Source organism: Hirundo rustica, chromosome 18, assembly GCF_015227805.2.
Source record: "Hirundo rustica isolate bHirRus1 chromosome 18, bHirRus1.pri.v3, whole genome shotgun sequence".
Lineage (NCBI taxonomy): Eukaryota > Metazoa > Chordata > Aves > Passeriformes > Hirundinidae > Hirundo > Hirundo rustica.
This window is the reverse complement of record NC_053467.1, coordinates 7,400,863-7,426,865: the sequence shown is the minus strand read 5'-3', so window position 1 is coordinate 7,426,865 and position 26,003 is coordinate 7,400,863. Positions and strand designations below refer to the sequence as shown.

The 26,003-nt window shown below is 42.2% G+C and overlaps 1 protein-coding gene across 8 annotated transcripts; it reads right to left on the bottom strand.

Annotated features, from left to right (window-relative positions):
• Nucleotides 1-2,662: 2,662 nt before the first annotated feature.
• Nucleotides 2,663-18,918, bottom strand: PCTP (phosphatidylcholine transfer protein). 8 transcript variants are annotated; one of them, XR_005703549.2, is made up of 8 exons: nt 18,755-18,918; nt 15,844-15,961; nt 12,196-12,275; nt 11,691-11,862; nt 10,976-11,043; nt 6,471-6,590; nt 6,286-6,381; nt 2,663-5,002 (listed from the first exon to the last, which is right to left on the bottom strand). XR_005703549.2 is itself a non-coding variant. In XM_040081934.2 (6 exons), the coding sequence occupies exons 1-6, from the start codon at nt 18,785-18,787 to the stop codon at nt 5,000-5,002; spliced, it is 474 nt and encodes a 157-aa protein (XP_039937868.1). In that variant the 5' UTR covers nt 18,788-18,918; the 3' UTR covers nt 2,663-4,999. The 8 variants fall into 8 exon arrangements, 4 of the variants coding, with proteins under 4 accessions (XP_039937868.1, XP_039937866.1, XP_039937869.1 ...); XR_005703547.2 differs by having other exon boundaries at nt 6,286-6,590; XR_009208423.1 differs by lacking the exon at nt 6,286-6,381 and having other exon boundaries at nt 2,663-4,667.
• Between the last annotated feature and the right edge of the window lie 7,085 nt (nt 18,919-26,003).

Here is a 26,003-nt window from a genome sequence, read left to right as displayed (position 1 = left end):
AGGTAAAGGCCAAAGCAAAGCTCCCACTGTCTTAGTGCAGACTATAATTAATAGATCTAAGAACAAGGTTGGCTGTTCATTGTTTTGCTGTTTCATTATTTGGGGGAGACTTAAAACTTCCAGCTGCCAGGTCTCAGGGTGTACTTGGTTTTCAAACATTTTTGCTGTCCCCACAGCTAGGAAGCCAGTAAACAAATATTCAAAGATGCTATGACCACATGGGGTGTGCTTTGTGTATGCACATATGTGTTGGAGTAAGGAGGGATTTAATGAGATTTTAAAGGTATTGCATTGAGGTTTATGATTCAATTCACTGAGACAGTAAAACTTCAGGGTAAAAATTATGTGTAATATTTGAATCAGAATTTAGTTCTGTGGATGATTCTCACATAAACCTGATTGAGGTCCTTCCTAGGAACTGATAGTCCCCACTCAGAGTCTGCCTCAGTGTTTTCTTCAGTGATGGCCAGATCCTACATTTTTTTATACACAAAAGTGTTAGAGATGTACTTTAGTCTCTGAATAGCATGAATTAGGAAAACACTTGGGTTTTTATAGCTAAATAAAATTTGTTTTTTCAATTTTTTCTGGTGTTTTTCCAAAGCTACATGAAACATCAGGAAAGTATCAGGAAAAAGGAAACCAATGCTGATGTGATTTCTCAGATAAAAAACTCCCTATGTCTACATTGCTCCTGTTGTCCCTGCAGAGACCAGTGAGCACTGTGTGCCCGATGGTGCCCTTGTTTGTCACATGGTACCTCTGGCCCTTTGCAAATGCTTTGATATTCCTTCCTGGCTCTCCTGTGTTTGGGTACCCGGTTTCCTGCAGTCTTTCCTCACTGCTAAGCTCTATTTACTGCCCTTTTCCAGGTGCTGCTTTGCCCTCTTTTACTTCCCATGCATGCCTGTCTGTGCCGAGGTATTTTTGCTTCCCTTCCCCTGTGCCACATTCCAGAGCCAGTGATCCTGCTGCCAGCTGACTCACCGGGCTGGCGGATGCAAGGTCACGCAGTAAGACAACGAGGCTGCCAATTTAGAACATCACCCACCGGATCAGGGCACAGCAGTTTTGTTTGTCAGCATCCTCAAATTATCACTATGTGCTGTCTGAAGTCCGTTAAGTAACGATCATATTCCCTGTGCACACACGGTTGTCTCCCTGGGTAGCTACTGAAGCCAAATTTAGGATAATACTAGATATATTTATTTCTATCCTGCAGTGCCCTTTTGGCTCCCAAACTGTGGTGTTCCAACTCATTCTGAGTTTACTCCCTTGTGAGGCAGCATCATCTGCACTTTCTGGATATTTCTGTACCTGGACTGTGCTGCCCTGTGCAGCCACTCTTCATCACAGGCAGAATCCAGCCAGGGGAAAAGAGGCAGGGTCCTTCTAAAGCCGAGAGGGAAGTAGAGGTATGGAGCAAAGCCACTGTTAAAACTCTTTAAGCAGTGTGAGAGGGGAAGAGTCTCAAGTGCTGCCCATGCCACACAGCTGGGAGAGGAGGAGAGGGTTATTTGCTTCTGCAGGTTTAATACATGGCCTCTGTTTTATCCAGAGTATTAACTGCTCTGAAGTAGTGGAAAATGCTGATAGTAGTTGAAAAATGTTAAATTATTTCACAAAAATTATTTCATCTTTTTTTTTCCAATGACAATTGGAGCATTGTGCCCACTTTCTGACCAAATCTGAACATTTATTTTCCTCACTGCTATACCTTTCTTAACATCTTTCTCTAGCTCCACTTTATTTTTAGTAATTAATCATTGAAAAGTGTGAGGAAAATGAAGTGGGAAAAGCTTAAGTATTTTGTATTTGCATTTGAAACAAATCCAATAACTATTTTTAATGTATGTTTTAAAGCCTAGTGAAAAATTAGAACTTATTTATTCTTGTAGTCTATCATATTACAGATTTCCCCAATACTTGAAAAAAAGTAATTGCTGTTTGTGGGATAATGTAGGTGAGGTAGACAAAAATATTGCTTGATAAATAGCAACTAACAGAGGGGAATAAAAAGTGAAAGGCTCAGTATTTGTCCTTTTAACCCGCCCAAAAACCTGTGACATCAGAATCAGCTTCTACAGCATCTGTAATTTCCTCTGATATCCCCAGTAAAGCAGAGGAACTGTGTGGATGTTTCACTACCAAAAATAGACCCCCACTGTCCAAGTCCACTGGGATTTCATTCCTTTGATCTCTGCTGGGAAACCACTGAAGATGTTTTACTCAAACTCCCATTCTGAGGAGTTAAAGAGGAACCTTTTTTTGTTTTCCTCCTTGTTTGCAGCTGTAAGCAACAAACTTACCTCCTCCCAAAAATAATATTTGAGTTGGAACCTCTGTGTAAGGCAAGGGTGGAGCAATGCAGATTTATTTTTTACCTTTCAAAATATCAAGAGAAAACAGGAAACAGCGTAAGGCAAAGCTATCTTATCAGGAATGCCCTAAGAACTTGATGTTTCTATTAGTATCACTGTGCTAAACTAACACCATTTTGCAGCTTTACAAATCAGAAGACAGTGTCATTTCCTGGGACTCTGGCAAACATTTGTGTTCCTTCATTATTTGGACCAGAAAACCAAAACAGGCAATTTGTATATATCAAAATATCTCTCCGCTAAATTAAAAAAGAGACTAATGCCCTTGAAAAACTGCCCTGTTGTTTAAATTGAAGTTTTTATTGTAAAATATACTGAATATGCTTTATTACATAATTTTAAACAAAAACCATAGCCTGTTTTCAGAATGATCTTGCCCCGCTTAACACTGGCCAACATAATTTCATATTTATTACCTTTTTTTCAGTCCAGTTTTTATTCTTCCCCCTCATTTTTCTTAATTTCAACGGTTACAGATTCCAAAAGACAAAATTCCTATTCCCACATAAATACAGATCCACGGATCCAAATACATATTTCGGGAAGGCAACCAAGAACCCACGCAAGATTTTTATAATACATTAAAATGTAGAAGCAGCAACGGACATAAAAATAATAGATGGGCAGAAGATGATCCTTGAGAGTGATGTTTGTGCTCACTCCCTGGAGCAGGAAGCAGGGCCAGGTTGGTCGCCCCGTGGGCTACGATGTCAGAAGGTCAGATCACACACTGGGATTTCGGCTCATCCCAAATGTTGACACAGTATTGAAAGGGGAAGGGAAAGGGGAAGACATGTGACAGTAAAGGACATTGTATTCAGCAGCAAGTGTCAATTGGAAATATCCATCATTGGGCTGGGGAGAGGAAAGTCCACTATGGGATCAACACAGCGATTTGTTCTTCGGTTGCTAAATATTGAATTGGGCTGGTAATAAGCAGCAGATCTGGAGATGAAGAGTTTACTTACTAACAGTAAATATCCTTTAATATGAATTTAATTTTAATTAAATGTGATTGAATATATATTCCCACCTGACAAAAACAGAGTCTCATGATGTATAAGGCTAAAATTTTGTGAGTGCTATTTGCCTTAGCATGCTGTCTTTAAAAATACTGCCTTGATCGTTAAGGTAAAACTACAGGATCATCATGGAATGCTTAGCTATTCTAAATCTGCATTTCATCTTCTCTTTTGATTACAACTCAACCTTGCCCAGCTGGCCGTTTCCCAGCTTTTAACCTTTCAGATATGATCTGCAGCTGCTGGATGCAACAGGAAATGAGCAATAACAAATGGCACCAGTAACATTTCTAGGAGTGTGCGGCTCAGCCTCTGTTTGTGTGCTCTTGCTGTCCTTTCCCAAACTGAGTCACCATGCTTTCACTCATTAATGTTATTGCTTATGTAATGTAAAGTAATGCTTATTATGATACTGTTTCACTAACAAAGATTCAGAGTCTGCCTTCACTTAATTTAAATTTCCCACATTTCTCACCACCCTCATACCAAGAATTTTAGTTAAAAATAAGAAACTAAAGCAAAAAAGCAGCCTCCAACAAGCATCTTGCCAAAAATATCTATGTACCTGTTTGTAATACAGATCTCGATTGTAGGTTTTTCATACACTTGTGCATCTCGTATCTCAGTTGAATTCGGTCTGTTAAATGACAGAATTTGGAAAGAAAATAATGCTACCTTCTCAGAAGGATTCACACTGTAATCTCCTAGATTTATTAATATTGAAAATCTTGTAATAATTCAGTTTGGAAGGGACATATGGGATTGTCTTCGTTTGGGGACAAATTTGGGAGAAAACCCCAGTATAGGATCCCTCTAAGGAAGCAAACTCAAGTGGCTCTTCTCTCCAACCGGTCTGGTAAGAAAACCTTTTTGGAGAAAAGTGGAAAAAACTATTTTACTAAACAAATGAAGTGCATACAAGTATAAAGAATGAATAATATGAAACAATAAAACCTCTCGTTCTGGAGTGAGATGGCAAATTGAGAAAGTCCTTGCCGTGGGTGTAGCTCGGCTCTCTCTCAGTCTCTCCTCAGTCCCAGTCTCTCCGGCGCTGCTGGAAAATGCCGAGGTCCAGGCCCCGGTGGGCCACAGGTGCAGCCCCCAGTGCTCCCCTGGGCTTTCAGTCCAGAGCAGGTTTAAACAGTTCCAAGAAAAAGGGAAAAAACAGTCCAGGGAGTTTCTCTGCCCTAGCTAGCTGAAACTAACTAAAAGCAAAAGAAATCTCTGTCCTGCAGTCTCTCCAAGCCTCCGCTGAACACCCCGGCTGGAGAAGAATATGGAGGAGTCAGGCAGTTTTCTCAAAACAAACTCCGCGCTTCTCCTTGCTCTTAGAACCAGTCTTAAAGGCACAGGACTCAATATACAGCACAAACAGAGCAGACGATTGGGGATACAAGCATCATAAAGTTACCCTAGGACAGGGATAATCTCATCATCCAGTCAAACCCACAGCCTAGAGCAGCACCAAATTTGAAGCTGGCTCTAATTTCAAGGTCAGTTAAATTGCTCAGGGCCTTGTCCATCTCAGCTTTTAGTATCTCCAAAACCTGAGATTTTAGAGTCTCTCAAAGCAACTTGATTCATTGCTGATTATCATCACTGAGAAAAAAAAAAAATATTTTGGCATAAAACATTCTGATATCTACTGGCCGTAAGGAAAAAAAAAAAAAAAAAAAAGAAGAGCAAAATGCGAGTTCTCTGCACAAGTCATATTTTCACAACATACTTACTGGTAAAGATATTGAGCATATAGAATTACAAGTCTGAAAGAGAGGATGGATTAAGCACAAAATTGTGAAACAAAACATACTTTATTGCAAGGGAAGGATTTATATTATGTGATGCCTATAATTGCATTTGGTGAATTGGCAGGTACTTCTAGGCCTGACTTTCCTGAAAGACCTTAAAAGATCCTCAGATTATTTCTTTATTCCTATTCTCTAACTTGTTTCCAATGGATTTAAAAATCATTTTTCTAAATGCCTGACTGTCATTATAGTGAATTCAGTGGTAATTCTCTCAATTTCACAGTTCCTAGAACCACACCTTAAATGTTATCAAGGGTCAGTTTACTCCCATGTTACAAGAAAAAAGTGAGTGGAAGGCAACGTACTCTTTCACATACCCACCTCACACTCTGAGACAATAGGCCCTTCTAGTGTCACAGTAATTCCCTGCTCAAGGCATGTTCCTAGTCTTTAATTTGAATAGTTGAACAGCATCATGAGCATTTCACAGGGTAAATGATTGGCCAAGCAATTTTGGCTTCTTGTGAGATCCACTCAAATGTACAAATTGATTATACGGCTTCCCTGCTGAGAAAACACATTAACTTTAAAATGCACAGCAGCAGCCTAGTCTCAATAAAAATAGTATTTAAAATACAGTCTTAAACTATAACTCCAAGTTGCAGCTGGATATAAAATATCCATTTCCAGGCAACTACACAGAATTTCTATCATGCTTTGTAAGACGTGTATATGCAGCAGAAATAATAAAAGCCAACCCCTCCCCAAGGCTCTGAGTGACTGAAACAGGGAAAGACTTAAAACCTTCCAAGCTACGCTCAGGCAGAAATGCAGTGAGCCTTGTGACTTCACAGGAGGCTTCTGGTCACAGCATGTACAGCACAGAGAGAGCCCTTGGCCTAATGTGTTGTGGAAGAACTGCTTCAATCCCAAACCTGTCATTCTAGGAATAGCATGATTAATTCTTATGGGTTTCTTCCATAGATGAAGAATAGTAAGACAATTAAGTGTGGAGCAAAACCCGATTCTTAAAGTCCATCATAGAATCCCTTTTGCCTCCAGTGCTGAAACAGGCCTTAGAGAAATATTAGAATTTGCAGGAAATCTAGAAAGTACAGATAAAGGCAAACTCACTTAAATCTTAATATTGCAGGTACTTGTGCTTCCACTCCAGGAAGAGCTTTCAGTTTAACCTGTTTCACAGCTGGGATGCAGGAAATTTTTCACAGGCTAAAATGAATATTGAATATTCATGTATTTCAACATGATTATTACGGCAGGTTCCATCAAAACACTTATTCACAGGATGCAGTCCTTACTTTGGAAATGAAGGTTTCCAGTGGAGAGTTGTTCCCATTTAAAATATTCCTGTCTCACAGCAGGACTCCAGGATACATTTACCATTCAGATTCCAAATGAGAATAATTTATGGTCAAGTTCTGAAAGAATAGGGAATACTGAGCTAACAGAAAGATGACATTCCCTTTACATGCACATGTAATCTTAATTAATATGCTCCTTGGCAGTTAGAGAGAAGAATTAGTAGGCTGCTTTAACACCAGTTTTATTTACCTAATTGATCAGGATTCCAAAGTCTACAGCTAAACAAGAGCAGTATGAAAAAAAACAGCAAAACCAATTTTGCTGTAGAGATTTGTTCTTTTTTATTGCTCCTCAAAAAGAATTTATCTTTCATGCAGTTCATCGGGATTTATAACAACTTTGCTCCTGCCATAAGCCTTCTTTCTATTTTTGTATAGAAGTTTCCAGCATCTTTCAACTGAGATGAGTAAAACCAAAGTTTTTTGTCTGAAAGTGTAGTAGTCTGATCCGAGACCTACAGTGAGACAGTAAATTTGGTTATGAATTATCATCTCAATGGAGGAAGGCAAATCAGTGCTCAGGGTGAAATCACTCTCAGTGAAGTGACATTTAAGTATCATTAGATTCCCTTTAGAAAATGTTCTCTGTACACAGAAAACTAATATAATGGGAAGAAAAAATTGTTGCTAGGAAGATACATCCTCCCCATGGACTAGCTCAGAAGTCTATCCTCCTGTCTTCCCAAATTTTTTGTTCCACTAAATTACAGAAACAGATGATGACATACTTGAGAAGTGAAGCATCAACCAGGTGTTTCCTGAGCAAAGACAACTTGTGTTTCCCTTTGCATATCATCTTCTAAGAGGCAGCACCAGTGACTGTGAATCTGACATCATTCTTTATGTTGACTTTGAGTTACTAAAAATTTTTCCCTTACCTTACCTTCCAACTCAACTACATTAGTTTTACAGAGAGATTGCATGGAAAGAATGGATTTGAATGGCTGGAACACATTGTGGAAGAATGGTTTATATTCATTTTGTTACAGCATCATTCCTTACGGAAACAGCGAATGGGGAACCCGTCATTCCAAAAAACCCACTTCTTTCTGTGAAGAACATGCCAAAACATGTTTCAGTAAGAGCTGCTAAATTTAAAACGGAAGTTCTTTATGAGAATAGATCCAAAGCTTATTATGATTTATGCAAGCTCTGATACTGCACTTTGGATCAGATGATTGTTGAATGAAACTACAGCATTTTTCTAGTTCTATTTGGCTGCTGGGAAAACTTCATTATTCCCTGCTAATCTGTAATATGATACCTACCAATCTGTTAATTGGGGTGGGATAGAGAAGCTGGGAGGCTCAGTCATTACTTAACAGAAATGTTCATTGTTTTTTTACTCCAAAAATCCTTTGCTTACAACAGGTCACTATTAAGAACTAACTCTGCACTCCAGTTTTAGGCAAGCTGGTGAAACAAAACCAACTTTGAGGTGCTACATTAACAAATAGCATGGGAAGGGGGTTTCATGTTTAATAACCCTGTGCACCAGAATTCAAAATTTATGGTGACTTTCACTGCAGGTAAATTCCTGCTCAAGCTATCCAGAAAGGCTCACATGATACATGTATAATTCATGGAAGATCAACATTTAATCAGTCATTAATAATGCTCTAAATGATTTAACAATGTCTTTACATCCAAAGACTGAAAATACCAACTCTTACGAGTCACAATCTTCCATTTAGATATGAAGCTGACACAAAGCTGGAACTTTTCTTCCCTAGTATTACAAGATGGGTGTAGTAACCCAGACTTAAACTCAAGTGCCACTGCATATTTATGTTACTTTAAAAGTCCACAGGAACTAAAGATCTGATGTTGCTTTCATCTCACATCATTGCTCAGTTGCTTGTAAACAGTGGAAAAGCTGGTTTTAGCCTCTGCTGTTTAATCAAACGTGTTTTAATTTAGAAAGTTGTGTAGAGCACAAGAAGCTGCCTGTGCAATGGTTTCAGTATGGATACGTGAGCAAAGACCATGTATTCTACACACTCAGTGCAGGGTCTGTAGGAAATCAAATTTTCAGCTGGACTGACAATGGAGCCATTCAGCCTCCTGAACTCTCAGCCTCAGTGTCTCAGCACACTGCACAAACATGGATACTCTGTCTTGGTGACAAGTAACTAAGACAAAGTGAATTCATAATTATAAAATGCTTTCAGTCTTTCTCCTGCTTTCATTTCCTTAAAGACTAAACAAAATGACAGATTGTCTGGAGAAAAAAAATTAAAAAATGACCTCTTTTGTACATGATTGATCTCTGTGCACATACTCAGCTCACTAGGTACACATTGCTTGTGAACATTTCAAGTCAAATTTTACGGTAGGTTTACAATTACAGGTAAGTTTTGGACTACTGTGGCAGAGAGGTTAAGTTTTGTTCAGAAAGGACTGGAAATTAATTAGTTTGCATCACTGTTCCAGGAAGATTCATCCTCAGATAGGCCCCTTTTAAAATTTTGTTATATCACGTTGTGTAACACTGTAATATTCAATCCAGTGACAGTCTCCAAGTCAAAGACATTGAAAAATGCTTGAATTGTTGGCAGAACACAAGAATCCTGCTTAGTTCTAATCCAACTTATTCTTTCAAAATCCTTTAAAAATAAGGCAGCTCAAGGTATTAGCCTGTCACTCGTGACCTGCCCAGCATGGCACTCTTAAACCTAGGAGACAGAACAAGAACACTACATGCACAAAATAATGATTTATTGGAAGCAAATTTTTACACAAGGTATAAAGGCAATAATTTAAATTGTTTATTTTTTAACAAGACAAAGCTATTCCATTACCAGACTTATTCAGAAACAGGATTAGATCTAGGAATATTTTAGATCTGTAGAATATTTTAAATCCCTGAGAATTATGTCCTCTCACTCTTTTATGCACTCCCTGCTCCCCTCCCCCCGCTAAAAAAGGTGCTGGAAATTTAATTTCCTGCTCAGTTAAGCTTTTAGTGCGTCACCATCCATTCTTTATATCAGCATGAAATTTAAAAATGTAAGCAAGCCCAAGTTCCACATCAAGCTCATCCACATTCAGTAGTAGGCACCCAGTATAAAATTACTTCCAGTTTCAAGTTGATATTCAAGCTGCCTTATAGGTAAGGCTACTGACTGAAGATAAAACTTGTTCCCCTGAAATCACACATGCAAGAAGTCACTTCCTCCTCTTTCTCCTCGCTGGACCCAGCGAAGGGTTTTTACTTTTCATACAGAAGTGTGGAGCTGTGAATGCAAGGCTTTAGGCTTGATCATTTAACATCTGGATTTAAGGGAGCTTAGCATCACAGACTTCCAGTTCCTATTGTGTATTTCTAGTAATTTACCTCATCCCTCAGCATTTTTTAGGTTTCTATCAGGCAGAGAGTTTAAGAATGACAAACTTAGGTAGCAAATGCATTTCCTCCTATGCAATGCAAGTTCCATGACTGAGTTTCAGGAGGAAGCCACCCTGCAAGGTAACAAAGGTGTAACATATGCAGACAATTTGCAGTCCAAGTTCAGACATTTTTCTAATAAGATTGTTGCCTCTTGTGCAAGGATGGAACATATCCATCACAGAACTCTCTAGATGACACCTGACAACCAGCATAAGCAAAACATGGGGAACAAGGCTAAACTTTGAGTACTTTCAAAAGCTGCAGCTGATGTTGGTGTTACCTTGCCAGCGGCCAGCTCTTCAGTTGGAGATGGAAAAAAAAATCTAATAAAACTCAAGGCATAACTCAACTAAAATAAATTTCTTTCAAATATTAGAGGTAGATTTTAGTGAGTATGATATGTGAATAGCTGCTCCTGTAAGAGCAGAGATCTAGGAATTAAACAATTAAGATCAATTTCAACACCTATGTGCTCTTAGAATAATTAAGGCAAGCTTTTTGTATATCCTTCAAGAAACCAGGCACACCACTCTGTAAAGAGAAAGGCAGACAAGTTATCCGTGCATCATGAAATCAGTAAAAATTATAAGCAGATAAGAATTCCCATTATATAGATCAAGGCCTTCAAACAGATACAGTTCTAAAATCTGATATACAATTGTCTAAGATACAAGTCTAAGATCTGGTAAACAGCATCCATCCATTCCTTGAATATTTTGGGAACAAACTGCATTACTGAAGTTTGCTTGTCTGGAGGCTATTCATATATGCCCCGTAACACAGATTATTTGGGGTTTGCTGCAGAAATTTATCTGCCTGGTTGACAAACCAAAAGAATTTGACAGGAATTAAAATAAGTAAATTAATTAAGACTATTGTCATGAAAGCATACAATAGTGAGACTGTAAATATGGGACTATGTAAAAGCTAGGAAGGCTGATACACATTTCAGAAAAAATTAATTCTGCCCAACACGAATGCATGACTGCAGTGAATCTGAATCTGTTTGAAACAGATTAGCCAAAGATCACTGTCTGTAACCTTTCCTTACCTTGGCAGCCCAGTTGACCAGCCAGGATGGAATCTTGCCACCAGGATTATCAAAATAGTACATATAGACTAGAGAGGAGAGAGAAATTACCAGTTACGTGAGATAGAGCTCTAACATACTGTGACAGAAGCTCTCAGTGTGCATAACTGGAGCACCAACTACAACAGTTCTACTCTAAATTCTGCACAAAAAAGTCAAATTGTCCTGAAGTGAAACGTGAAGTAAATACAGGCATTCCTGGTTAACCTCTGGAAAGCTGACAGAACCACAAAAGACATTTAGATTATTGCAAACTGTTTTTGGCACCCTGTCTTATAAAATAAGACTGCTTTTTAAAGACTAATCTCAGACAGGAGTCAAGCTCTCAGCAAACCCTTTAATCTATACATCTGTCAAACACAATACTTGAATCATTGCTGAGTTTAGAAAATTGCAGCAGTCTCCCCAGCTGAACTGTCTGGCAGGAAAAGAAGTACAGACTGGTGGTGGGATGGAGGGCAGAAGGAATTGGTCAGTAGACTATTCTTAACCACCCAGCTCAACTGCTAAAAAAAAAGATTTTTCATAGTAGTGCACTGCACTGGACATTTCCAAAGGTTTAATTCATTTTAAAGTAACCCTTGGCTTAAAATTTCCAGCCCCCCTCTTTGTGTGTTTTGCTAATACATACATTCCCTGGCTACATGGCTTGTCACACATTTTCTTGACCTCTTACCTTTACATCCAGCCTTGCCATCACTTTCAATTACCAGGCTTTGTTTATAGCTTTTAACTCTGATAATACCAGGCTTTTCAGGGCACTGAGGAACAGCCACACTTTTTGCTAACACAACCCAGATCTTCCTCCCATCCACATCCATCTCCCGGCATTCCCGAATATAGACATACTGCATTGCAAGTTGAGGAGGCATGTCAAAACAATGTCAGTTTGAGGAATGAGGAGCTGACAAGTGAATTCCATCACAAACAGCAGCTTCTTCAATTTATTTTTCATGTCCCTACAGGATTCAATCCTGCAGAGCAATAATTCAGCTATTCAGCTCTACCTCTGTGTGGGAAGAGGCACCCACACTCCTCCTCATGCCATATATACTCATGTGACATGAGGACTGCAAGATCTTAGATCAGCGCAGCAGAGTGACGGAATCAGTTCATTGTTGGGATTCCTGGATGACCAAGTGGCAAAAAACTGCAAGGGGAACAAAAGCTTGAAAGGATACATCTCTGTTTGACAGAGGAAAAGGGTACTTCACTTCCCAGTAGATTACTTTTTCACCATCATGTGTTTCCTCATACAGTTCTACAGTTGAAAGAAGAAAACTGTTACATATTTTTAATTTCTACTGCAACAGAAATATAGATGGCATCAAGAACTTCTCAGATTTCTGACATGAACACATTTTACATGCAACCCTGATGTCAAAATTGATATGTATGTACAATTTTAGCAGTAGGAGACATTAAGAAGTTATGTACAAGGATTGTTCAGGAATCAAATACACAAAAATAGGTGGCCTCTTTTTCTGTGGCTATTGGATTAACTGGGGGAAAAAAACCCAACCAAACAAAAAACCCCAACCAAACAAACAAAAAAACAAACAACAAACCCAAAACAAAACCCCAGAACATAAAAGTAGAACAATTCTGGGAAAAGCAGAGTCAAATTCCTTTTCCAAAAGTTTGCTCATTCAAAGCCTTTCTGTCTCAAAGCTCTTCCCTCACCTGTGCATGTTCTGCACAATTCTAAGTCTCAAGTACAATGTGCTTTTTGACAGGCATGTCATTACTCTTGTAAATTATACTGAGTTAACATGGAACTAGGATGAGTGCAGCTTTCTACAGAAAGACATCTTCATGCAGAAAGACATCTGAATACATCTTACATGTGGGATTAGTGAATTTTGGAAAAGCTGTCAGGAATCTCACAGCAGTATATATATGCAACAGCAAACTAGAATATTGAGCAGTTTATGAGCCTTCATTACACCACCTTCAGTCTGCCTGGAAACTCACATCAGAAGGCAGCAGAACATGGAAAAAAAGTAACCTAAGAACAGTGCCTAAAACATGGCAGTGACTCAGTCAGAGAGTAGTCTGGCACGAAGGAGAAAAACTAGTTCTATTCAACCTACATAACTGAGTTTGAAAACCTATCTACAGTTCATCAACTGCCACTAATGAGGGCAATGGACCTGACAAGCCATGGGTTGAGCCAGGGTGAACTCCTGTTGGCACAGGGCCCAGAGTAAAGAAAAGTGTGTTCCAGAAAGGTGGTTCACCTTAACACTCAGAGAGGTCTTTTTTTCCTTTAGAGCAGACTTGTGCCTGAGGTGCTTGGTATCCTCCAGAGCCAGTTTTTTGAAAGTGAGGCCAGAATAAACTGGTAATCTCATTGATAAGGTAAGAACAATGCCCCAGATGTGCGATTCTTTCCCTATATAATATATTCCAAACCAGGCTTCTGTTAGTATGCCCTGCAGATCAGCTGTCACCCATGGAAACAGCTTCTCCTCTTCTCCAGCTGGAGCACTACTGGATGCACCTGGTGTTGTAATAACCCACAACATTATGTTTTCCACCAGAGGTCACTGGAGCATTGGGTTATTCACTTTACTTTCACTTCTAACCAGAGATTTCCTATTCCACAGGCACCATGAAACTGTTAAAGACCCCAATAAAACTATTAGCTACCTCATACCTACACAACAGGTAAACCACATCCCACCTACATTCACCTCAAAGCAGAATAAGTGCATTTTAATCAATAATCTGATTTCATTTAGCATCACTACAAAAGATCACAAGTCCATTCTATCCATAACAGCCACAGCAGCACGTACTGCTTTAACAGTCAGTTATTACTGTTACATTGTTGGGAAGTCTGATCTCAGTCAGGAAGGTGCTGCAACCAGGAGTAGCAAGTTCCAGTCATGCAGGTCCAATTTTGCATCGTGCCACAGAAGCATGTGGTACCTCAGTCACTACAGTTTAGTCACAACTTCCCTGCTGAACTGGCAGCTGCAGCACAAACCAGGCCTCAGGATGTCCACATCTCATGGATACTCGAAAGCATTCAGGAGCAGTTGCCTTTTCAGCTAAAAAGGCAGCTACTTCTGCTCTTTTCATCTCAATGCCAGCCAGCAGTTCAGCAGAGGACTCTCCTTTGGACTGCCACTTGCATGGCTGTAAGAGCACCAAGGAATACAAACAGTAACACCATGAGCAAGAAGGCTCTCAATGGAAGTTTTCTGGGGTTTCTTCCTAAATGTGCAAGAAAAAGCTCAGGCTGAACTGGGGCTACATTTAAAACATTGCCTAGCACTATTTATCATCATATGTACCATCCTAAAAAATGGGTGGGCTTGTGTCAATTTTTAAGTAGGAAGGAAAGCACTACATTATACTTATGCCCTTTCAGAGTTAACTTCTGTGAAATGCTGGACTTAAAGCACCAGCACAAGTGTAAATTAACAGATGAACAACGGTCAGCAAGGATATAAATGTCAGCTCTGCAACATTATCTAGTTTTTAGTTTAAGGGTGTAGCTTCCCCCAGCAGTTTCCTTTCTTTTCTCTACGAAGGAATTAAAAAAAAAAAAAAAAAAAGTGTTTATTTAAGAAGCATTCATTTCTCCTAAATACACTTAAAGATTACTGAAGTAACTCAACAGAATATTTTTACATCCTGTACAATAATGCTGAGTCCCACTCTGGCTCTTTGTTTCATTAATAGCAAAATGGCATTTGCTAAAAGAAAGCTACTGAGCATTTTGACAATTAACACTTCTTAATGGAGACACTACTCCTTAAATTTGACCAAGACTGACATGAATTAAATTTATGGGTCTCTGTATCAATACAGCTACTGGCATTATCAGCAATGATTCATAGTGGAGCTGTCCTAAACCTAACAAGCACAGCACTTAACAAGTCTTTGGTTTTTAACACTGCTCTTTGTTCACCAAAATACTTCGACCACTTTTCAGTTTTACTGGCCTGCTCAAGCAGGCTTAAAAATAAGACTTCCCTTTTTATCCATAAAATAAATGGACTACTGGATGTCTATTATCAGCTGAACCCTTACCTTGTTACTGCTGACTTAAGATGTTCTAACACCATATAGATATTCAGGTTCAATACCCTTTTTCAAAGACAACATTAAATAAACTTAACTAAATTAGTTATTCCTTTCTCTGTAAAAGCCTGAAGTTACCATGTATTCTCTAGATACACCCATTCCTGACTGCAAAAGGTGCCAAGAACAACCAATGCTTTCAGGAAAAGATATTCCATCATGCATCAGACTGGTGGAAGCCTGAGGAAAAATTTTCACAATTAGAACAATCAGCCTTTGAAATAATCTCCCCAGGGACAAATTTTAAGACTCAGCTGAACAGGGTGCTGGGCCATCTTGCCTTGACTGTGCTCTCACCAAGGAAGTTTGGACCTGATGATCCCAGAAGTCCCTTCCAACCTGCTATTCTATGATGCACTGCTCCCCTACCATGTAAAGATGCACAAAAGGTACCACCTCCATCTCTCTCCAAGACATCTACTAAAATTTAACCTAAGCATTGCAACTAGAAGTTAGAAGGTGCTCCAGCATAAACAATGATGCCAATCATATGCTTTAACCAACATGGAAACAATTCATTCCAAAGGAAAGATAAATGCTGTTGAGACAGTGATTCCATATCAGTGTTTATTTGTATGTTTGCGGAGAGCAAACCTTATCCCACGAGATACTTAAGTCTGACCCAAAGTCTTTGGAGGCAGTAACTTCAAAATACCTTTGAGGAAAGTTTTAGTGGGAACAATCAATGTGTACTCCAGCTTGCTTTTACACTTAGATGTTTTAGATGAGCTTACCTTTAACATACTGATCCCACTCTTTTCTGAAATCCAAGTCCATGTAGACATCTGCACACAATTTTGGGGAAACGTCAGCAAGACTACCAAAGATCTTATATTCATAAAGTCCCGATTGCTGTGGAAACGGAATGAGGAGGAAAAGTCACACAGGAAAGGGAGGTACACTGCATCATGGAGAACAGCTGAAGGAAGTTAGGTGGGGCACAAACTACAAATATGCTCAAGAGCTGTGAAGGCAAGTGTTCAAAAAACAATGCAAGATTCAGTCTTTAACCTCTTGACTTTTTGATCTATACATGAAAGTTTAAATCCAGCCAGGCTGACCTGCCCTCCCTGCACAATGGCTGTTCCTTCCCTTACACCAGTACCCTTTTACTTCATCAGGAGTTCCAGAAGGAGCATGTTTCTTCACAAATACAGTCCCCTTTTCATCTCCAGGCATCAGTGTGGACTAAATCCTGGCTATACTGAGGTTTACCAGAAGCCTTAAATTCTCATGGCAAGTTAGTTATGCTTACACTTTAGAAAGAATGCTTTACAACACTCATGCTTACATACAATGCACTCTTGTATCTGCCTTGAATATTTATCAGCTATTTTCTCTCAGAAGCGGGTGTGGTGCAGAATATCTCCTGTTTTTATGTTACTTTCAACATATGGTAATTCCATCTGTGCCTATAGAGCAATATTTATACCATTGTTAGTATGAGTTCAGGACTAAATTAAAACAATGACAGTATTTCAAATATACAGTGTAGAAATAAAATCCAAGCATTCCCAAGGAAAGGAAGAGAAGGATTATACAACATTCTGTTAGTCATTAGATTAATTTCCTTCTTTTCTTCGCCTTCACAAATCAACCCTAGATAAAGATTTGAAGTACCAGAAAATAGGAATGTGAGCAAGAAGCTTAAGCTATTCATCTTCACTGTAGCTTCACTGAAGCACCAATCAACAGCCTCAAACCTGAACTATTCAACATCTGTGTAACCCCATGCACCCACCATCTTTGTTAGAGGCATCAACATTTTTATTCTCACAAGAAAAACAGCAATTTACAGTAAGAAAGTTAAAACAAGAGTGAAAAATTTCAGTTTTTCTGAGATCTGTCACCAGGAGAGTCAATCAGCTTGGCTGGAATACAGCACTGAGCAGGGAGGCCCAGATCTATTTCTGCAGCCTGCAGAGGAGGTGGAAAGACAAGGCAAAAAGAGAAGGCAACAGGAAGAATCATTGCTGCTTTCAGCTTCCTTGACTCCTGTTGCTACAGGGGAGTAGCAGTTCAGTACGTGCTAAAAGCTAATTTTTCCAGTAACAACTTTCAACAAAGACCCTTCTAGACTTCATTCATCTTCTCTTGTAGCAACCTGAAGCAACTGAAAGACAAAACAGGAGATTTATTTCCCAGGAGAATCAGAAGACTGGACTTGAAAAGGTACCTTGCATCCTATGTAGTCTGCCCTCCAGCCTAAACTAGGGGCATCGCACACTACACCAAAAAAAAAAAAAAGACACCTGTAAATGGGTTTTTTTAAGTTTCAAATATTCATTTTCCCTCTACAGTCTTTAAAAGCAGGAGAGGATGAGGAGGAGAAGCCTGAGCTACTTTCCATCTCACCAGCTGCCATTCATACAATAGCAGCACAGCCACTGCAGTAAGCCAGGGTTTCCTTGGTCTCGTTTGCCTGGCTAAATCCAGCCTCCAGCTTCCCAAAGCTCCTTTGCCTTCATTCACTGCATGATGCATTTACAGATCTGGGTTGAGCTCTGATCCTAAAGCCTCTACTTCATCCACTCGAGCAGGAACACCCCAGCACGCTGTACTCCATCAACACACTAATTCCTGCAGGGATACCTGGCAGGCACCCCAGCCTCGCCTGCGCTGTGCGCACCTACTGATCGTTTTACCAGTGCCAGTCACCACAGCCACACTGTAAGCAGGGATTATTTATCACTGAAGAAAATTCCAAGCTCTATAGAGTGATTTAAAGAGGCTTTCCCCACCCCACTGCATCTTTAGCACAGCCCTATATATTTGCTGTTTCTTTCTAACATTACCAAGTCTGAAATGATTTCTCAGAATACAAATACAAAATTGTCATGCAAAGAACAGCATGAAGTCCAGGAGCTGAGAGGAAACTATGATCACTCAGTCGAAAAAAAATTAGATATTGATATATATATTTATATATGGATTTAGAAGTCAGTATTGAATAAATGTGTCAGAACGGAAACATATCAATCACAAGCCAGTTCCTAAACTACTTAAGTTCTTTAAAGAAGCTAGTGCCCCCCAAAAGGGGAGAAAATTTCATTCCAACTCATTCTGAACTACCTCCTGATTTTAGACGGCGAAGGGCGGAAAATCAGGGTGAAGGGAGCTCTGGAGAGAGGCAGAAGCGGGAGGGCCCCTGGAGAGCAGGATGCTGTGACACGGGCGGGCTCGGGAGCAGATGTTTAGGGACACGCTCCCTCCCCACAAACCCGCTCCGAGGGGCTCGGGAGGGTGGCACATCGAGCACCCCGGGAATTCCCCATCCAGCTGCTCACAAGCCCGGTTCCCCGGCACGGTGCGCGGCCGGGGGGCACTGCGGCCCAGCAGCTTTCCCATCAGCGCTTAATGGCATTACCCGGAAAGCTGCTTTCTGCGAGCCTGGAGAAACCGAGCCCAGGCCTGTGCGGGGAACCGGCGGCTGCGGGCGGGTCGGGCGAGCCCCGCGTCCCCGTCACCACCGTCACCACAGCCCCCGTCCCCCACGGCCCCCCGTCCCCGTCATCACCCTCCTCGTCCCCTTCATGCCCGTCCTCGTCCCCCACCGCCCCCGTCCCCTTCGCCACCTCCCGTCCCCGTCCCCCACCGCCCCCCCGTCCCCGGTCGCCCCGGGCCTCGCTGCCGGAGCCCGCCCACCTCGTGGAACAGCCGGTAGATCCGCACCCCCATGGTTTCCACCTGGAGCTGCCAGGGCCCCGCCGCGGCCGGCGCCGGCTCGTCCAGCTCTCGGCAGGCGGCCCGAAACTGCTCCTCCGAGAAGCCCCGCGATATCGGCTCCTCCACCTCCGGCGGCCCCGCCATCCCCACCGCTCCCTCCACCTCCGGCGGCCCCTCCGGCGGCGGCCGGGCGGGCACAAACCCCGGCCGGGTACAGCCCCGGTCCGGCCCGCCCCGCTCCGCCCCGCGGCCGGGCCCCGCCGCGCCCCGCCGAGCCTGCAGGGCCGGGGGCGCGGGCTCGGGGGGTCGCGGCGGGTCCACGGGACATCCCTGCCCTGCAGGTGCGCTCCGTGCGCTCTCGGGTTAGGCCGGGTCTCGGTGGTGGTGCATTTAAGTGTGTGTGACATTAGCCTGGTGCCAGGACGGGGACAGGTTCCGTGGGTGTGGTGGTCAGGGCCTTCCCCATTGGGGTGTTCCCCAAGGACACAGATTCAACACTGTGGGCACGTGTATTTTTGAATGACTTCACATATTGAAAGGCAGTTTTCCTTATGGACTGTACATATGAGAGTACCATATAAAGAACCCATAACTGCTACAGCTGCCTGGCAGGTGAGTGTGGCCCTGGCACACCTCACTGAGGCCTGGCCAGCCTTGGCAAAGAGCAGGGAGCAGCAGACTCTGGCCCATGCCAGACTGGGCTGCACTGGGCTGCACTGGGGTGGACAGGAAGGAAGAGGACAGAAAACTTCACTGGGATGAGCTCCCAGGCAGGCGGAATCCACTGGCACACATTTTGTGTGCCACAGGGACACATTTTGCATCTTGCTCAGACTCTGTAGTGACACCACCTATCACACTCAGCCGAAGCATTAAGTCCTTCAAAACCTGCAAAATGGAAGGTTTTCTTCTGAGAGTTGTAAATCTGTTTTCATGACAGCTTTATTCTGCTAATTCCTGTCAGATTTGCCTGCTGAACACTGTGTCTTCAGAATAAAACAAGCAGCTCTGAGCAGTGGGATGTCATCAAACCTACTGACTGGCAGCACCACCCAACGTATTTGGTGGTAATCTCTGTGCAAGGCTGGAATAATGTAGTGTTTCTAACTTCCCTGCCAAGTGGCTGAGCTCTTTGACAAAGAGTTCACTTATGTCAGCTGTCCTTTCCAGTTCCAGTCAATTGGCTTGCAAGCAGAGCATGAGCATTTCTGGCTGACTGGTTTGGACATACAGACTGACCCTCAGTCTTGCACAGTCCAGGAAACTTTTGGAGAGAGCATTTTGGCAGAAGGCAAGTAGTACGATGGTCATTGGTAGGGAGACAGAAATCATTACTCGAGTCCTCTTGATCACAAGACAAACAGCTTGTTTTATTGTTCAAAACCTTCTTATATAGGAAGTTCAAAACTCCCAGCTCTAGACTTCTAGAATGAGCCAGATTAGCTGAACTGGACTTGCTATGACCAGGTTTATTTTGTCTTTGCTAAAGACTAGCTGTGACAAATCACCCTTTTCTGCTATAATTAAAAACCTGCAAAACTGTTCTTTGTTATCCTTCCTGCAGGCACTTTGCAGATAGGACAACAAAGACAGTATGAATTTAATTTGAATGAGGCTTTTTACTTGATTTGATAAACTCAGTTCCCCTAGCCAGTGATGTGTCCCATGTACCATTGGAGCTGCAGCATTCACATCTACAAGCCATTAAGCAAAATTCACTAATATCACATTCAGGCTAGTGTGTCACAGGTTAATTGCTTAGAAATTGCAAGTTACAACTTAACACTAGAAAACAGTAAACAATTCAAATTAAAACCATTTCAAAAAAACTACATCTTTCTGTCTCTGATGTCTCCCAAATGTTGAGCCTTGGAGTTCAAATAAGGTGGTGGGTAAATTGTCTTACTATTGACAATCTTCTGCTTCTGACAAGCTGTTGGCTTGCTAGGTTATATTGTGAATCAATTTAAAAGCATGAGAAAAATCATGAGAACATGAGAACAGCAAAGGCTATTGGGGGGGGAGGGGGTGTACATCCACCCCCCTTCTCCCTTGTTTTAGCAACAAAAGTTGTATTTCTGCACAAAATTAATAAGGTGAAACTTAAAACTGCTTATATGCTTTGCTGTTACTCAGAATCTGATAGGGCGTCCTTCTGCAAGGACTTGAAGAGCCTCTTCTGGATGAGGCTCCTCATGTTTATCTCAGAGGTAAAGGGGCTCAGCTTCTGTACGGCCAAATCAGCTAGTCAAAGTGACTTCCTTTCATTTTTAGTACAGAAGCACCCAGGTTTGATACTTTTTCTGCCAGTCAAGGCCATAGTTTGGCCAGAACTAAGACCTAGACTGGGAGGGCTTGATGGAACACTTCTCCCACCAGTCAAAGCCACAGCTTGGCCATAGCTGAGACTTAGACTGGGTGGGCTTCCCCATCATATCTTCAAAAGAAATCTCATAGCAATAACTCATAAAACAGCTCTTTTTGTCATCTATCCCCAGCTAAATAATCAATGATATTATAAAGAACCTACAAATAACCATAACTATGCACATATGTATATATAACTCTTTTGAAAATACCATTCATTCTTTTATCACAAATTAATTTAAAACCATCAAAGGAAACATCTCCTTGTCCTCTGTAAAAATCAAATCATACTTTAAAAAAATGAGCATTCTTTGAGCTATGTATAAAAGAAACCATTAAGCATTATTGAAATGAAATGCAAAATGCTAATCCAGTTGTCTAAAATACTTTTGAAATAAAGTTAGCAAGATATCAAAGAAAACTCCATGAAGTAGTGGAAGGCATATGTGCTTTTCCCCTAAATCCTGGGATTTCACTTCTTAAAAGTTGCAAAGTTTCTATACTGACAGGGTAGATTATAATAAGGGGCAGTATCTCTGTAACACAGGATAACTGTTTATAGAAGATCTATAACTGTGAAAAATTAGTAATATGGTTGGAATAGAGGTATCACCTTGATTTCTTAACAAGAAAATATCTTTTAACACTGTAAGATGAGGAAGTCTAGGTGAATATTACCATGAATATTGTATGAATGTATTGCATGTGTCACTATGGGATTATCACGTGTATGTGTGGTGGTTTAGCAAAAAAGTGATCCTTATTAGGAAGTTATAGCAAAACCAATCAGTGACTAGGCATGCAAATTGACAGCTAATATAGCCGTTAGAAAGGTGACACGCCTCTGCAAATACACAGTGTTAAAAATCAGAGAACTCCCAGGAATCGTTCTCTTTCTGCTAGAATTTGAGAGGTAAGCCAGCCCGGCTCCCTGCTTGCTGCAGAGGACACCGGGCAGGGGGAGGGGAAGAGAGAGAGAGAGAGCCCTGTCTCGGCCGGATCAAACTCAAGTGGCTATTAAACATCCTGTGGCTTTAGGGGCAGCCCGGGAGGCCTGGCCAGGCCTGTCTGGGCCCCAGCAGCTGCCAGCGCCGCCGGTCTGGGCTGAAGGAGGTGTCTGTCGAGCCCCCAGGTGCAGCTGCTGTGACCTTGGTGCTATGCTGCCCCCACACTGCAGCCCCGGAGGCCTGGCCAGGCCCCTTTGCCCCCAGCGTGGCTCCAGCCGCCGCTTCCAAGTGTGCAGCGGAGGGGAGGGGGCCCAGCCATGTGGATTGGACCTGCAGCTAGAGTTTGGGCACGGCCTGACCCTACCACCTTTGGCCACTTCCAGGGAAACAGCCATCATGCCTCCTGCAGGCCTGGGCGAGATGTTAACTCTTTCCTTGAGAAATGAAACTTGAAAAACATTAAATCCTCTTTTTGAGTGAGAGAACAGCCAGAGAGAACCATGGTGAGACACCACATGAGAGAAGTCAGTGAAGAAAGAGTAAAATTCCTAAGCTGGAGGAAGATTGAGGAGTTGCCTAGTTTGTGCTGGACTTCTCTTGTGAGGCCATGGGGAATGGACTGAAATATCCCTGTAACTTAGGGGATATTAGGGAATGCTTTTTAGGGGGATGCAAAGTTCTAGTCATAACTGTGGACTGATACAGCTGTGATCCAATAGAGAATTTTGAACCGAGGAAGACAGAGATAAAGAGGCGCCCTCTGCCCCAGGGAAGAAGAGAAAAGAAGACCTCTGTTTCTTGAGATGAAGATGATTTTGGAGATAGATGAAGAGCATCCTTAAATGGTACCCTGAAAGAAGCTGCTAGGCCCATGAGTGCAGCTGATGGGAAAGCTGCTGAATGGGAGGGATTTCACAGTTTGCAGAATTCCCCCGGGCAGCTGCAGATTCATGACATGGGAGCCACCAGAGAACTGTTTTGTTGTGTCAGTGTCTCCATGGGAGACCTAAGAGAGGCTCCTCTCTCTAAGAACTGATGAAAGACTATTTTAGAGTGGTGAAACTGACTGAAAATCCCAGGTTTTTTCTCTTTATATTGTTTGTGGGGAAGTCAATAGTTGTGGGGGGAGGAGAAGTGTTTTGAAGGTTTCATCTTGATTCTCATTCTCTTCTTTTAATGTTTGTTAATAAGTCTATCTTTATATCCTTTAAGTTTGCACCTACTTTGCTTTTCTCCTAATCCTATCTCACAGCAGAAAAGACACTCAAACCCCTACACTAACGTTAGAAAACAGAAATTGGTGAACGTGAAACCACTATATGATTTTGATGTTTCTGCCTGGTTTTGATCTAAAACCATCACAGTATGTTTTCTTTAGGCAAGGTATAAAGACATGACCTCTAGGCTGCAAGGCAAACTATTTTCGTTAATTAGCAGTTTTTGTTATTACCCTCTCATATATATAGCTTTTAACCTTTCTGTATCTCAAATTTGCTGTATCTCAAATACTTTAATTCTATGATTAACACCTGCATACTTAATTGCAAAAAACTTAACTTTAAAAGTTATGGTTACATTTTGGTTGTGATTAGTATTCTAGGGATAGTAGTGACAGACTTGCTATATTTAGAAATTTGCTACTGACTGTAACAGAAGTTGGCATGAGTGAAATAGGAAAGATAGTTGTTAATAATTTGTAGCATGAAAATGCTTTATTGAAATCCTGTATCTGAAATTATAGGATTTTTGGAAGAGGAACATAAATATCTTGGTGCTTCCTTTTTCTTTGGAGGGTAAAAACAGTCTGTAAATTATTATGAGTTTTATGCAGTAGAAATTATCAAATTAAACCAAAATCCTTAAATATCACACAGCACTATATTGTAACTTCAATGCACACCTGAAAAGAAAGGAGTTTATTATTGTTAGGACTTTACTGTTGAGAGCATTTAAAAAATATTTTCTATGATAACTATTTGTTGTGTCTTATTATTGAAAACATTACTAAAGGAGGCTTTTGAATTCTGTGGTTAGTCTTTTCTTTAGTCTTTGTCTGTACACTGGACACTTGGATCGCCATGGGCCGATAGCTTGTGGTAGGCGTGGCAGGCTGTGGTGGGCTATCATGGCTGGGAGGGATGCCCGCTGCTCCCCGTGGCCATCCTGTTTGTGCCTTGCTCTCTGGTCTTGGTGCGGGGGGGATGGTGCTGCTTGGGTCCCCCCTAGGATGGTGTGTTACAGCAAATGTTGGAGGACTCCCGGTCCCAGGGGTTGGGGTAGCACTGAGGTGGCTTGCAGGGCTTTCCCAGCCCACAAGATGTTGGCCACACCTTACTGGGTGAATCTTGCTGGGAGGGAAGAAGGCAGGGAATGTAGTGCAGCTTCTGCTGGGGCTATGTGCTCGGTACCGTGCCCCCGCTGCTCTGTGTGTCCCCCCTGCTGTTTTCTGCTGCTGCCTCGCTCTGCTCCGGTAGCTCCCCGCTGCTTTGCACGCTCCCCCCTTCGCTGCTTCTGTCGCCACAGCTCTGCTTTTAGCAGAGGGCAGGCTGAGAGGGGGCACGCCACCAAGAAGGGTCCCCAGCCCCAGCCACTCACCACGACCCAGCTCTGGCTGACACTGCACATCGCTGGGGGGCGCAAATTCTTTTGTGATACTGTCAGAGTCCCCTCTTAGAGTTATGTGGTTTGGGGGACAAGGGACTATCTTCTGGTCTACTCCCACAACTCTGGTAGACTCACAGTTGTCCACTGGAGGTGCAGGAGGAGTTGATATAGTTGTTGTGGTTGTTACTAGGCAATGTGGTTTTTTGATGATGACGGGCGGCTCTACACATGGCTCGGGGGGCATTGGGTCGGCTCCAGCGGCGGAGCTGCCGGCTCCTCTTCTGGCCTCTGGCACGTGCGCTCCACTATCTTGAGCAGGAGCATCCCATGCCATGTGTCAAGCGCCATCTTGGGTGAGTGCCTCTAGTGCCATGTGCTCTCCGCCGCCTTGGGGTTTTTCGGTGGGCTCTCTCACCGGTGCGTTACAGGGTGCAGTACCCAAAGATGGTCTCTGCAGTTGGGGTGTGGGAGGACCTGGGTATTGTGCGGGCGGCAGCAGGGGAATTCTGGCAAATAATGGCTGCTTTCCCCTTGGTTTTTCACCCACAGGTCTGCCCCGCTCTGCTTCCTTGGCAGGCTTTTTGGTGGGCAATGTCCATGGCATCTTTACTGCCATCTCTGCATCCTGCTCAGCCTCCAACCAGCCCAGCAAGTCCAAAACAATTTTCCAGGGCTTTATAATGTTTAGTCTGTGGTTCTCAGACCACACCAGCTGGGCTAGAAATGCCTGCTACATATAGTTTACTCCCCCTTTAGGTAAAAGGAGAATCAATACCTTAACCATGCGATTTTCTTCCAGTGATATTTGTCTTGCCATGTTTCTGGCAGGGTTTTTTTTCCTATTTTTTCAGCTTTTTGTTTTCATTCTTCTGGCTTTCACACTGCATTTGTTTTTCAGCCCTCAGCTTGTCCATCTCTCATGCTGCATGTATTTTTATACAGCCTGATGGGCTGTTCTGTCTCCCTTTGCTCTCTGGAGGTATGGCTGTCATCCTCTGTTGCTGTGTGTTATTTGGTTTCATATTGTATTTCATTTTTATATTGGGTTTTATAATGGTTTGTTCCCTACTCCCCTGTTCTCCTGGAAAATGTTATATACTGAAGTTTGTCCCTGCCCTTTTCCCTACCCATCCTCCCCCATTCTTCCCAGTCCCTTCCTGCGGGCCCTGTCTGTCATTCGGCTGTTCCACCCAGGTTCTGGAGGGTTCTGGTAAAAGACATCAAATAATAGGGCAAGGGCCGAGAAGATCCCTCCTTTTATGTTCCCCATTGGTTTCCTTGAATGTCCCTCCAACCCTGTTCCACTCCCA